Source organism: Rhea americana, unplaced genomic scaffold (assembly GCF_003343005.1).
Source record: "Rhea americana isolate MKP2758 unplaced genomic scaffold, rheAme1 scaffold_17, whole genome shotgun sequence".
Taxonomy (NCBI): Eukaryota; Metazoa; Chordata; class Aves; order Rheiformes; family Rheidae; genus Rhea; species Rhea americana.
In genome coordinates, this window is record NW_028185816.1 from 6,320,915 (window position 1) to 6,331,271 (window position 10,357).

Sequence of the window (10,357 nt, forward strand, 5' to 3'; positions counted from 1 at the left end):
AAAAAAAAAAAAAAAAAAAAAAAGGAATAGTGCAGTTCTTATTGTAAAAAGAAAAACAATACAAAGGTTGTTTGGGTTGCCTGCACCCAGGTTCAAGACTGACTCAAAAACGTCTTGTTCTTGCAGCTCTAATACTGAGATACCAGCCCAGCCCAGCCCAGGAACATGTTCTTTTCATGAGTCTGTCATCATGATTCTTGCAAAGTGGGACAGCAATAATGGAAACAACTTATTTCTATCTGATGAAGATCACAATGTTGACTCCAGAGATGAATCAAGGATGTCATCATGATGGCTGTTGCTGTTAGAGTCACTGTCGTAACTCTGGGGACTTGAGTAGTTGGCTGCTTCTTGCAGTCTCATTAGCATGTTCATCTGCAAAAGCACAGAAGCTCAGGATTATTTGTATTCTGATGCAAAAAGAATATCCAGCTCCGTATAAAAGTCACAGTGGCACTCTGCCAGCATGGAACCGAGGTAAAGGAGAAGACAGCTGAGCTAATTACTACTGATTATATGAAATGAGATATTACACGTAAAACATGTCATAGCAGCATGCAAGTTAGCCATGAATTGTATATCATTCCAGTAAAGGTGAAAGTGAGAAGACAGATGCTGTCTACAGCTGTACTCCATAGGGCCCTGCAAACAWCTTTCCACTACCTTGCTCTGACTTACGGAAACATGTACACAATTAAAGAATGTACTAGCACATAGCTTGATATATGTGTATGTACACATTAGCTAGTGAAAGCTGTAACATACTCATTCAGTACTTCCATTCGTCCAGAAAAAAATGCACCTCATAAGAACAGTTTCAGGGCATTCATAGCTTGCACAGCAGTTTCAATAACTATCTCCCATYGGAAGAAATGTATATGATGTCCAACATCCAGCTCAAAGTATACATTCTATAAAAATGCATGTTAAGATTTCTTTATGCATGCTTTCTGATTCATAAATTAGACCTCAGTCATGGAGAGTGATACTTTGTATATACAGTGGAAATCTCAATTTTCATTTGAGAAGAAAGAAAACAGTTCCAAGAATCATTTGAAGCAACATGCTTATTTTGCCATTTTGGCAAAACAGGCCAAGTCAAATGGGTCCACGTGTTATTCAAGTATGTGTAATTAAATCATCCATTTCACAAACTTTATTATGCACACATGCAGCAGAGATGTGCAAATGTACCTATCTAAATCTACAGAATAGAAATTAAGTTTATTATACACTTTGGCAGTCACTCAGCTCATATTCTGAAAAAAATGAATCTGAAAAGCTTCTGCCACTTGCCACTTCTTCTTTCTTACAAAACATTACGGGCTTTCTGTGCCAAAGCAGATTCCACAGGCTAACTTTACGACTTCCAAAAAARGATTTCCTTCTCATTCTGAAGTTCTGAAACACTTCTCAGCTTTTACTTTACTATTTTATTTCTGTTTCTAATCCCCATTACGAAGAAAAACTAACCAGTTCTGCTGTTTAAAAAATGAGAACTTACCAAAGGATCTCCATCAGCATCACTCACTGGAACTTGTTTGCTAGTTGAGCCTTCCCTTGACATTGAGTAGCCATCAAACCCCACATCTTCAGGACGCAGCTGTAGTAGAGGAGGCCACTCGTGGTGCTGTGGGGTGGCTGCCCAGGGATAAGTGTCCATTACCCATTTGGCAGGATCCTCCCAGGGAGCTCTCCTCCCATACAGCTGGAAAAGTGCAAAGGCATCTTTTAAAACATTGTTGTCAGTCTACCATTTTACTCAGCACTTATGTAACCAAAATGTATGTGCCATGATTATTCCACTGCAGAAAAAGCTTTCAGGCAGAGCTGAAGGAAAATGAATGACATTTTCACTATCCAAGCAGTACGCAGAGTTCTAGCTATTTTTAAGGGCAAAAGACTTGGAAGAGGCTGACTGCCTCCTTTACAAATGCTGCACCTCTGACACCATTTAAAGAAAAAAAAACTGAAAATAATCTCACTTCAGATAGTTTGGGTTTTTTTTTTTTCTGATTAAATAAGGCAAATACACAGTAAAGGCCATTAATGTTCATATCTGCTTTACAACAGCAGTTGGCTTAGTTAATTTTGCTATCACAGTGCAACTGCATAGGAGGAAATGTGATACCTGTCATCAAGCCATAATGATGAATGTCATAGCAAAGGTTTTTCAAGACAGGAGAATTTCTCTGTATTCAATCAAGAAAAAGTGTCAGARGAATTCGGCTATGTTCATGTTCCTATTTTAAGCAGGTATGCCCTACTTCAAAGAAATTTTCTGTTTTGAACAGATTGAGTTGCTGAGTTCCAACTTACTCTATTTCTTGGTCTATTCAAATAGGTTTGCCATAATTATATTAAAAATTCCTTTAATGTCCCATGACTTTTCAAAACAGAAGTACAAGTTCAAGTGATTTTCAGGCTTTCACTTCTGCTGTGTGAATTTCTGGGCCAAGCAACTTTCAGAAATTGAACTTCATCATCAGCATTTTATCACTTGAATTCAGAGAACTCCCACTTTCCTATACAATGCACACTGGGAAAAAGCAGAGCTTTACAGCTCTTTGAAGGAGTTAGGACTACCTCACCTTCTTCATCATTTTTTCCTTTTTTCTTTTGGCATTCATTATATTACCCTCTCTATTGCCAAATGGGGAAAGTTAGGACAAGCTTTTGAGCTTACCAGTGCTATTCTTTACACTGGCATAAATCATTGGAACATTCTTGCCACAGAGGCTAACTACTTTTCTCCAGTCGAAACAGGCCCCCAAAATGCTGCATCGGAACAGAATGCAAAGGACTGACTTCAATGAGATGCATGGTTCAAGAACCCAAAGCTGTTTTTTCCACATCACCGCAGAGAGTTTCCACAGATACACATCAGGCAAGGGCTGTCAGAATGGCACTCTGACGACGATTCCTAAGCAGTATTACATAATGATAATCCCTTTCATTTGAAATTTTGTCTGTAGTTCGCAGCCTAACACTTTCTTTGAAAAAATGGTTCTGTTAAAATACACAGGCTAAAGGAAGTCGTTTATCTGTTCTGCTAGAGCCTGTCTTTAAGAGTTACATGAAACTTAAGTGAAACTTAGATGGTGATGTGAATGACAACTCTGTAATACATGGCAGTCAAATTCCATGCAGAAATCATGAAGCATTAGATTTCTCTAAATATCAGCACCTGCTTTATTCTGAAACAGAAACCCATCAGCCATAGCACAAAGCACATTCTTCCAGTAGGTGGTGCTAGGCAATCTTAAACATGTCCTTCTCTCACAAAGGAAATAACTCTTCATAATTCCTGAGCTGTAGTACATTATTTCCCCAATATAATGTCTGCAGGCTGTGGTAAATCAGATCCCTATTTTAATCTTGTTCCTGAATTTATGAACAATACCTGACAGTTGCTAAGCGGAGAGAATTTTTTTATTTTTCACCGGGTCCTTCCTATCTAGGTCCATGTAGTGCTAGTAAGTAGAGTTCCCTCTTCAATATATGAAATAATCATGTATCTTCAGCAGCTGAGAGCCTGAATCACTAACTTACTATTGCCTTCCACAGCAACTGCTTCTGTGCATCCCTTTCACAGACATGTTTTCTACAGTGAGAAGATATATAATATTAGGAGGCAAGAATCCCTCTGGTTTGTTCTCCAAGCACCAAAGAAAAAGTGAGCGACTGTGGCAGGAAGCCACAGGGACCCTGGGTCCCCTTTTTGTTGGTGCTATATTCTCAGTCAATATAACAAGTAGGAAGAACAAGGGTTTTATAAAACCCTGTAATTTTTATATCCCTGTTTTGAAGAACAGAAAGCTCAGCAGCTCCAAAGGGAGCAATTATTGTAAGGATCCATTTGGCTCACTTGTATTTGACCCAAAATAGTTCTCTAAATGAGAAACAGAAATATAAAAATAGTTCAGTTAGATCCACAGCGATCAGACTGAAATCAGCAGTCCACCCTTCCTTTCTGGCAGGCAATCTCACATGGGAAGATATGTTCTCAAAAGAGCCTTTGTGGGTGTGGGGGACAGGAAAAAAACAAAATGAAACACACATTTTTAACCACAGCTTGTTGATTACCACAACCCTGGCTACTCTTTGAGGACTGAAGTCATATTCTTCTCCATAAACTCAGCAAAAGGGATGTTCTGGAGTAAGCTGAGAAATTATTTAAATGCAACTTATTAGTGATATTTGGGGAAACAGGATCAAAGCAGAAAGAGAATTTAAAGCAAAAATTGAGAAACTGAAATCCTGAGACTTAGAATGCATGTCAGTCAAGCAACCAAAAGAAAGATGGAGACAGGCAAAATAAGGGAGCAAGCAGATGGTTCTCTTAATTGCTACTCTTTCTCTTCATTTTTGTTATTAATATTTCAATGTTTTCCACACCTACAGATCAGCTGATATGAGACGAGGGGACAGAGTGCCTCCTCAGCAAGTTTGCTGATGATACCAAGCTGGGAGGAGTGGCTGATACACCTGAGGGCTGTGCTGCCATTCAGAGAGACCTGGGCAGGCTGGAGAGCTGCACAGAGAGGAACCTCATGAGGTTCAACAGGGCAAGTGCAGGGTCCTGCACCTAGGGAGGAATAATCCTAGGCACCAGTACAAGCTGGGGGCTGACCTGCTGGAAAGCAGCTCTGCAGAGAAGAACCTGGGAGTTCTGCTGAACAACAAGCTGACCATGAGCCAGCAACGTGCCCTTGTGGCCAAGAAAGCCAACGGTCTCCTGGGGTGCATTAGGAAGAGCGTTGCCAGCAGGTCGAGGGAAGTGATCCTGCCCCTCTACTCAGCCCTGGGGAGGCCTCATCTCGAGTACTGTGTCCAGTTCTGAGCTCCCCGGTACAAGAGAGACATGGAGCTACTGGGCTCCATGTATCCTCCAGCATAGGGCATAGGGCTACGAGGATGATCCAAGGGCTGGAGCATTTGCCCTACGAGGGACAGCTGTTAGAGCTGGACCTCTTCAGCCTCGGGAAGAGAAGGCTGAGGGGGGATCTTATCCATGTGTACAAGTACCTGAAGGGAGGGTGTCAAGGGGATGAGGACAAACTCTTTTCAGTTGTCCCATGTGACAGGACAAGAGGCAATGGGCAGAAATTGAACCACAGGAAGCTCCACTTGAATGTGAGGGGGAATTTCTTCACGGTGAGAGTGACGGAGCACTGGCACAGGTTGCCCAGAGAGGTTGTGGAATCTCCTTCTCCGGAGATGTTCAAGGCCCGCCTGGAGGCAACCCTGTCTACCATGCTCTAGGTGACCCTGCTTGAGCAGGGAGGTTGGAGTAGATGATCTCCAGAGGTCCCTTCCAACCTTACTGACTATGATTTTATAAGAGCCCTGAAGCACAATATAAAAAGCTCCAGCATCACTGTGAATATCAGCTTTCTCCATTTCAGAAGGAAACAAAAGTCATAGCCTGTCCATTCTCTTGTTTTGGGGCAAAATGATTACTGGCTATTACCTTCCTTTAAAGAAGCCCCATAAAGAAGTTTTAAGTAAAGTGGTTCTACTTTGCATTTTCCTTCTTCTTCTGGAAGTTAAAAAAAAGGTCCGGGAGTTTTTCTGTTCTATTTTAGTGAAGTGCTTTTATCTGTGTTCTACTTTAGGACTTATAATGTTTTTTATATCTAAGTGCTTATCACAATCATCTCAAAGAAAAAGAGGCCTCAAGGCACTGATGAAATTCAAATGGTAAATACAGTTTCCAGAAATTTTGACCAAAACATGAAGACCAAATTTTGAACAAAACCTATTCATAGAGTTCTGAGGGATCAGTAGTGGAAAGCTCAGTTTACTGTGAAAGGGTTGTCTTCACTCTCTCTGTTAAATTGTATAAATCCTGCTGCAGAATTAGCAAGCAAAACATAAGCTTCTTCTTAATCAAACAACATAAAATCCTTCTCTTTCTCAGGCTGCTGTGTCTTCTTTCCTTCTCCATTCTCTGCCAACTGCTCCAATGCAGACAATGTCTGATACAAGCTGAATGTCTGATACAAGAGGGTATTRTACAGAAAAGAAACACAACAAAAAATGCAAAGCAAGCCAAAATCCCACTTTTTAAAATATAAAACTTGCATACGTTTTACATGTCATAATAGCAAGTTATCCTGAAGAAAACTGTAATGCTGAGTCCCTAAGAAGTATCAGAATGGAAAGGACTATTCTTTATAAATGTGAAGAAATCATTCCATGATAAAATAATCTTTCCATAGAGCCCATAACTTCTTTGACTTATTTCTGTTTCAGAAAGACCTCAGACAGAAATCTATTTGATAGATAACAGTTAATTTTTCTTACTAATAAAAAGCTGTCTTGCTTATTCTAGTTCAATTTTTTCTAGTCCAGATATGCCATACATCCACTAGACTTTTACTCCAAAACCAAAGCAGAAATCTCCTATAGAACAAGTCACATTTTAGCTTCCTCTTCTGCTTCAAACTGAATAGTTTGATCTTTCTCATCTTTCTCACTGTTCAATTATAGATTATGCTCTCAAAATGTCATTTGTCCCTTACCAAAAACACAAGCTTCTAATTCATTGTCAAAATTAACTATTTATTCTCTATTAATTTTTAGCCCTTCTTCAATCTTCCAGACTCTCAACTGTCATCTACCTTTTTTGTTTCTGTATGTGTGATCTTGCATTTAGCTCTATCAAAAATAAATAAATAAATAAAAATAATAACCTTCAAATGAGACCAATTTACTGGCAGATGCTGCAAGAAGAAAGCTTCAGATTGCCCTCTGTCTTGGCTCTTCATGTTATGAAAAGACAGGGAGTTCTTCCACAGAAAAAGCTTTATTAAAAATAATTTCATGCATGCAATTCCCAGAATTTACTAATTTTTGATTATACTATCTCCAAAACTGCCTTTTAAAATACGTGCTGCCATGCTTATCTTGTGAACAGAGAACTGAAGCATGAATGACCTTTTGGTCATTTTTTTCCACAGTTGCATAGCAAGTCAGTAGCAGTCTCATGTTGAATCCACCTCCTGAATCCACATATACTTAGAGTCACATAGACACACTAAGAATTGTTTGGTAATGCCTAAAACTGTCCAAATTGTTAAAGAATATGAATCAGATACTAAGCATAGGCAGCTAATGATGATGTCTCTATAGGCTCTGAAAGAATTATTAAGAAATCAAATCAAAAAATCATCCTGCAAATTGATAAATAATCAAAATGTCACTGATATTGATCCTAGCAATCATTAATATGTTTCCCTCCACATACAGCTTTACTCCTCCTCTGTTAAGAGATCTGATTTACAAAGGAAAATCATACATAACTCAAGGTAATGACCACAAATGTGGTATTTTCAGATATGCAAATACACACATATGTGTATTTTCAGATATGTAGCACAATTTTCAGGTGTGCTTCTAGAACAGATTATTGAAAAATATTCAGATGCCTATCTATCACTAAAAATACCAACAGTTGGCATCTAAACACATTTCAAAAATCTAACCTGGACATTTTGTGGTTCCACTTCATATTTCAAAATGGCTTATGCATTGATGAGTACATTTCCTCCTGAAATTTTTGACTCTTTAGGATAAATTTTCACAGACATTTAAGTATTTAGTGTGCCAAATGATATCCATAGAAAAGGTTGTCAATATTCAGTTTTATCTATTGCTGCGTGCCTTTTGGGTAAGACACCACTCAAGATGCCTTTTGGATAGACACCAGGTAGATCTATGATTTTTCATGTTTGTCTGCTCACCTGTAGCCCTTCTCTAACTGCCTCCAGGAGATATGGGATGATGGAGTAGTTCCACAAGTCGGTAAACCAAACTCTAGAACCATCTACATCTATTGGACAAGAGAGGAAGAGTCGTGGACCTACAAAAGGAAACACACAGGCTACAGTCAAATCATGATCATGAGAAGCATCAAAATAGGATCAGACAACAACTTCCAAGTCTCTAGAGAAAGGAGCCCTGGATGAGAAAACGAACGTAGCTATCTGGTGCATTGCTTTTCCTGAGGGTTCAAAAATCTTTTCAATCAACTTGAAAAAGTATAGCTTTTCAGGAGAAAACAATTATTCAGATTTCATAATGCATCAATAGATCTTAATGAGATCTACTACAAAGAGTTTAGAAACTTCTCCTGAATTTTCCTTGAGAGAACATTGTAATTTAAATGTAGGCTTTTAAAGAAACCTTTTTTACCTGATATAGCACAAGGAAATAGAATATGTACATTTATGTTGATCTAGAAATGCACTTGTTGCCAAAACGGGCAGAACACTTACCAATAGTAACATCAGAGGAGCTGTGAGCCTCCAAGAACTTGTTTAGATGTTGCCAGACCTTGGGAATCCAATCAATGATTTTAACCAGCTCTGCATTTCTCATCCTGCCGCTGATTTCTGTTTCAATTAGTTTTCTTCTCAGGAAACGACCAAGAAAGCCCTTGACTGGCTCAGTGTGGTTAGCACATAGCACCCATCTAGAGCAGGACGGTAGAAATGTCCATCATTTGTCTTTTGTACTAGAGAACACAACTACTCTGGCAAATTTTGCTTATTATTGGGTTATCCCAGTCACATATTTTTCCTAGTAAAAAATATTTTGGAATTAGGAGTTCACGGGATTAAACACTTTGATTTTTTTTCATTTTATTTCTCATTCAGTATCTGCTTTGCCTATTAGCATATTTTAAATTTGTTTGAGGATCTAATATCTTGAAAAACCTCTGAAAAGTGAAAAATTTATGAACTTTAGTTATTTTAATAACAGAATCATAATGAAAAGCTGCACATTAGGGCAACAACTAGCAGAGAATAGTATTTCTCCTTCAGTTTGCCATTTCAGCTGATAAGAACAACTTCAGATGACTCAGTAGCCCTTACTCTCTTGCCACTTCAAAAACATAAATGAGAAACATGAATAAACAGTACCTGAAATTATGGTGAAGTTGAAGATTAGGTGTTGAGGAGGTGGCTTGGTTCATTGTGCCAATAATATATGGACTATTAAAAAAAGAAAGAAAGAAAAGAAAACAAGTAAATCAAGCTTGGAAACTTTGTAAAAAAAAAAAAAGCCTCTATTTTAATAAGATCTTAACATTAAAAAGGATTACTCAACCTTTTTTTTGTCAACGCACGTTTTTGCAGTTATATACAATCAGATTTTTAATTGAGAATCTGAATTATAATAACATGAAATTATGAAAGCAACATGGAAGTCTCAAAACAGACTCTTTCACTAAAAGCATGCTTTTAGTATGGAAGATCTACTGCATGAAAGGAATGTAGATTACACATACCCTTTACTACTATTTTTATTATTTATTACAGAAAAATTAAGTTTTTTGAAGCAAAAAACTCTGAGGTTTTATGAAGTGCTGTCCACAACATTGTTTCTGGCCCTTTCAGTTCACCTTATCAAATTAATCCAAGGTTCATTTTGTGATCTTATTTTGGACTTTGGTTATCTGACTGCAGTATAGGGATTAGTAATGTGGTTCTAACAGTTCTTTACCATTTGTGGTACTTGCAGTTTAGAAGCCCATTAAAGATCTCCCCCAGGGAGCTAACATGATGCAAATTATCCAAAATGATTACAAGAGGCATATCCACAGCATTATTTTCACTATTACACTGGTCTGCTAGGTTCGACAGATATTGGCGGAGTTCCTGCAAAGCATACACAAAAAGTTTTCATGTAAATCTTTCATGTACATCTTTCCTTGTAAAGCCAGTTAAAATAGAGAAAGATCAACTACTATATTTGTCATGAAATCTAAAGCAAAAGAACCTGCCATCTTACCAATGTCCACATTCTCCTGTTAAGCTAAAGATTCAAAGACTATATCAGAAATCCAATGTGGGATAAGGTCCTCAAGGAGATAAGACAAGAGGTTTTGTCTTTTGGTTTATATATATATWTTTTTAATTCATGTTGTTCTAATCTGAGGTCTGAAATATATTTTTCCTTCTTTTCAGGAACTTGTTCAAATCTCTATATAGTAAGCCAGATAGTTATTTTACATTCCAGCTAGGTTTGTTACAGGTTCTTGCAACTGTATTTCTATCCAAGTAAAGCACACAGAATTAACCTGGAATAAAGCACTCCTCAGCAGAGGCCAAATTTGGATGCCTTCAGTAATAACATGAAAGAAAGATGAGCTCACAGTGCTACTGCTGGGTGACTGGGTGTGGTTGAAATGCTCTCACCATCTTTAAAGCATTTATTACATAGCATGTCTCAAATTATACCAGTGGGCTACAACCCCATTTTGAACCAGCTCTTTTCTCCAGAGGAAAATTTGCCTAAGGCCATCAAATATACCGCCTTTTTTTTTTTTTTTTTTTTTTTTTTTTTT

At 38.0% G+C, this 10,357-nt stretch overlaps 1 protein-coding gene across 1 annotated transcript in view; it reads right to left on the reverse strand.

Moving 5' to 3' along the window:
• Positions 1-6: 6 nt before the first annotated feature.
• Positions 7-10,357, reverse strand: part of NAV2 (neuron navigator 2) — a 245,917-nt gene continuing 235,566 nt past the window's right edge. Inside the window, exons 31-36 of the mRNA XM_085300906.1 lie at positions 9,514-9,668; positions 8,931-9,002; positions 8,283-8,479; positions 7,749-7,867; positions 1,505-1,708; positions 7-375 (exon numbers count right to left, since the gene is read on the reverse strand). Of these exons, the coding sequence (XP_085157032.1) occupies positions 250-375; positions 1,505-1,708; positions 7,749-7,867; positions 8,283-8,479; positions 8,931-9,002; positions 9,514-9,668 (873 nt within the window). The 3' untranslated portion in view covers positions 7-249. The remainder of the gene's footprint in view (positions 376-1,504; positions 1,709-7,748; positions 7,868-8,282; positions 8,480-8,930; positions 9,003-9,513; positions 9,669-10,357) is intronic.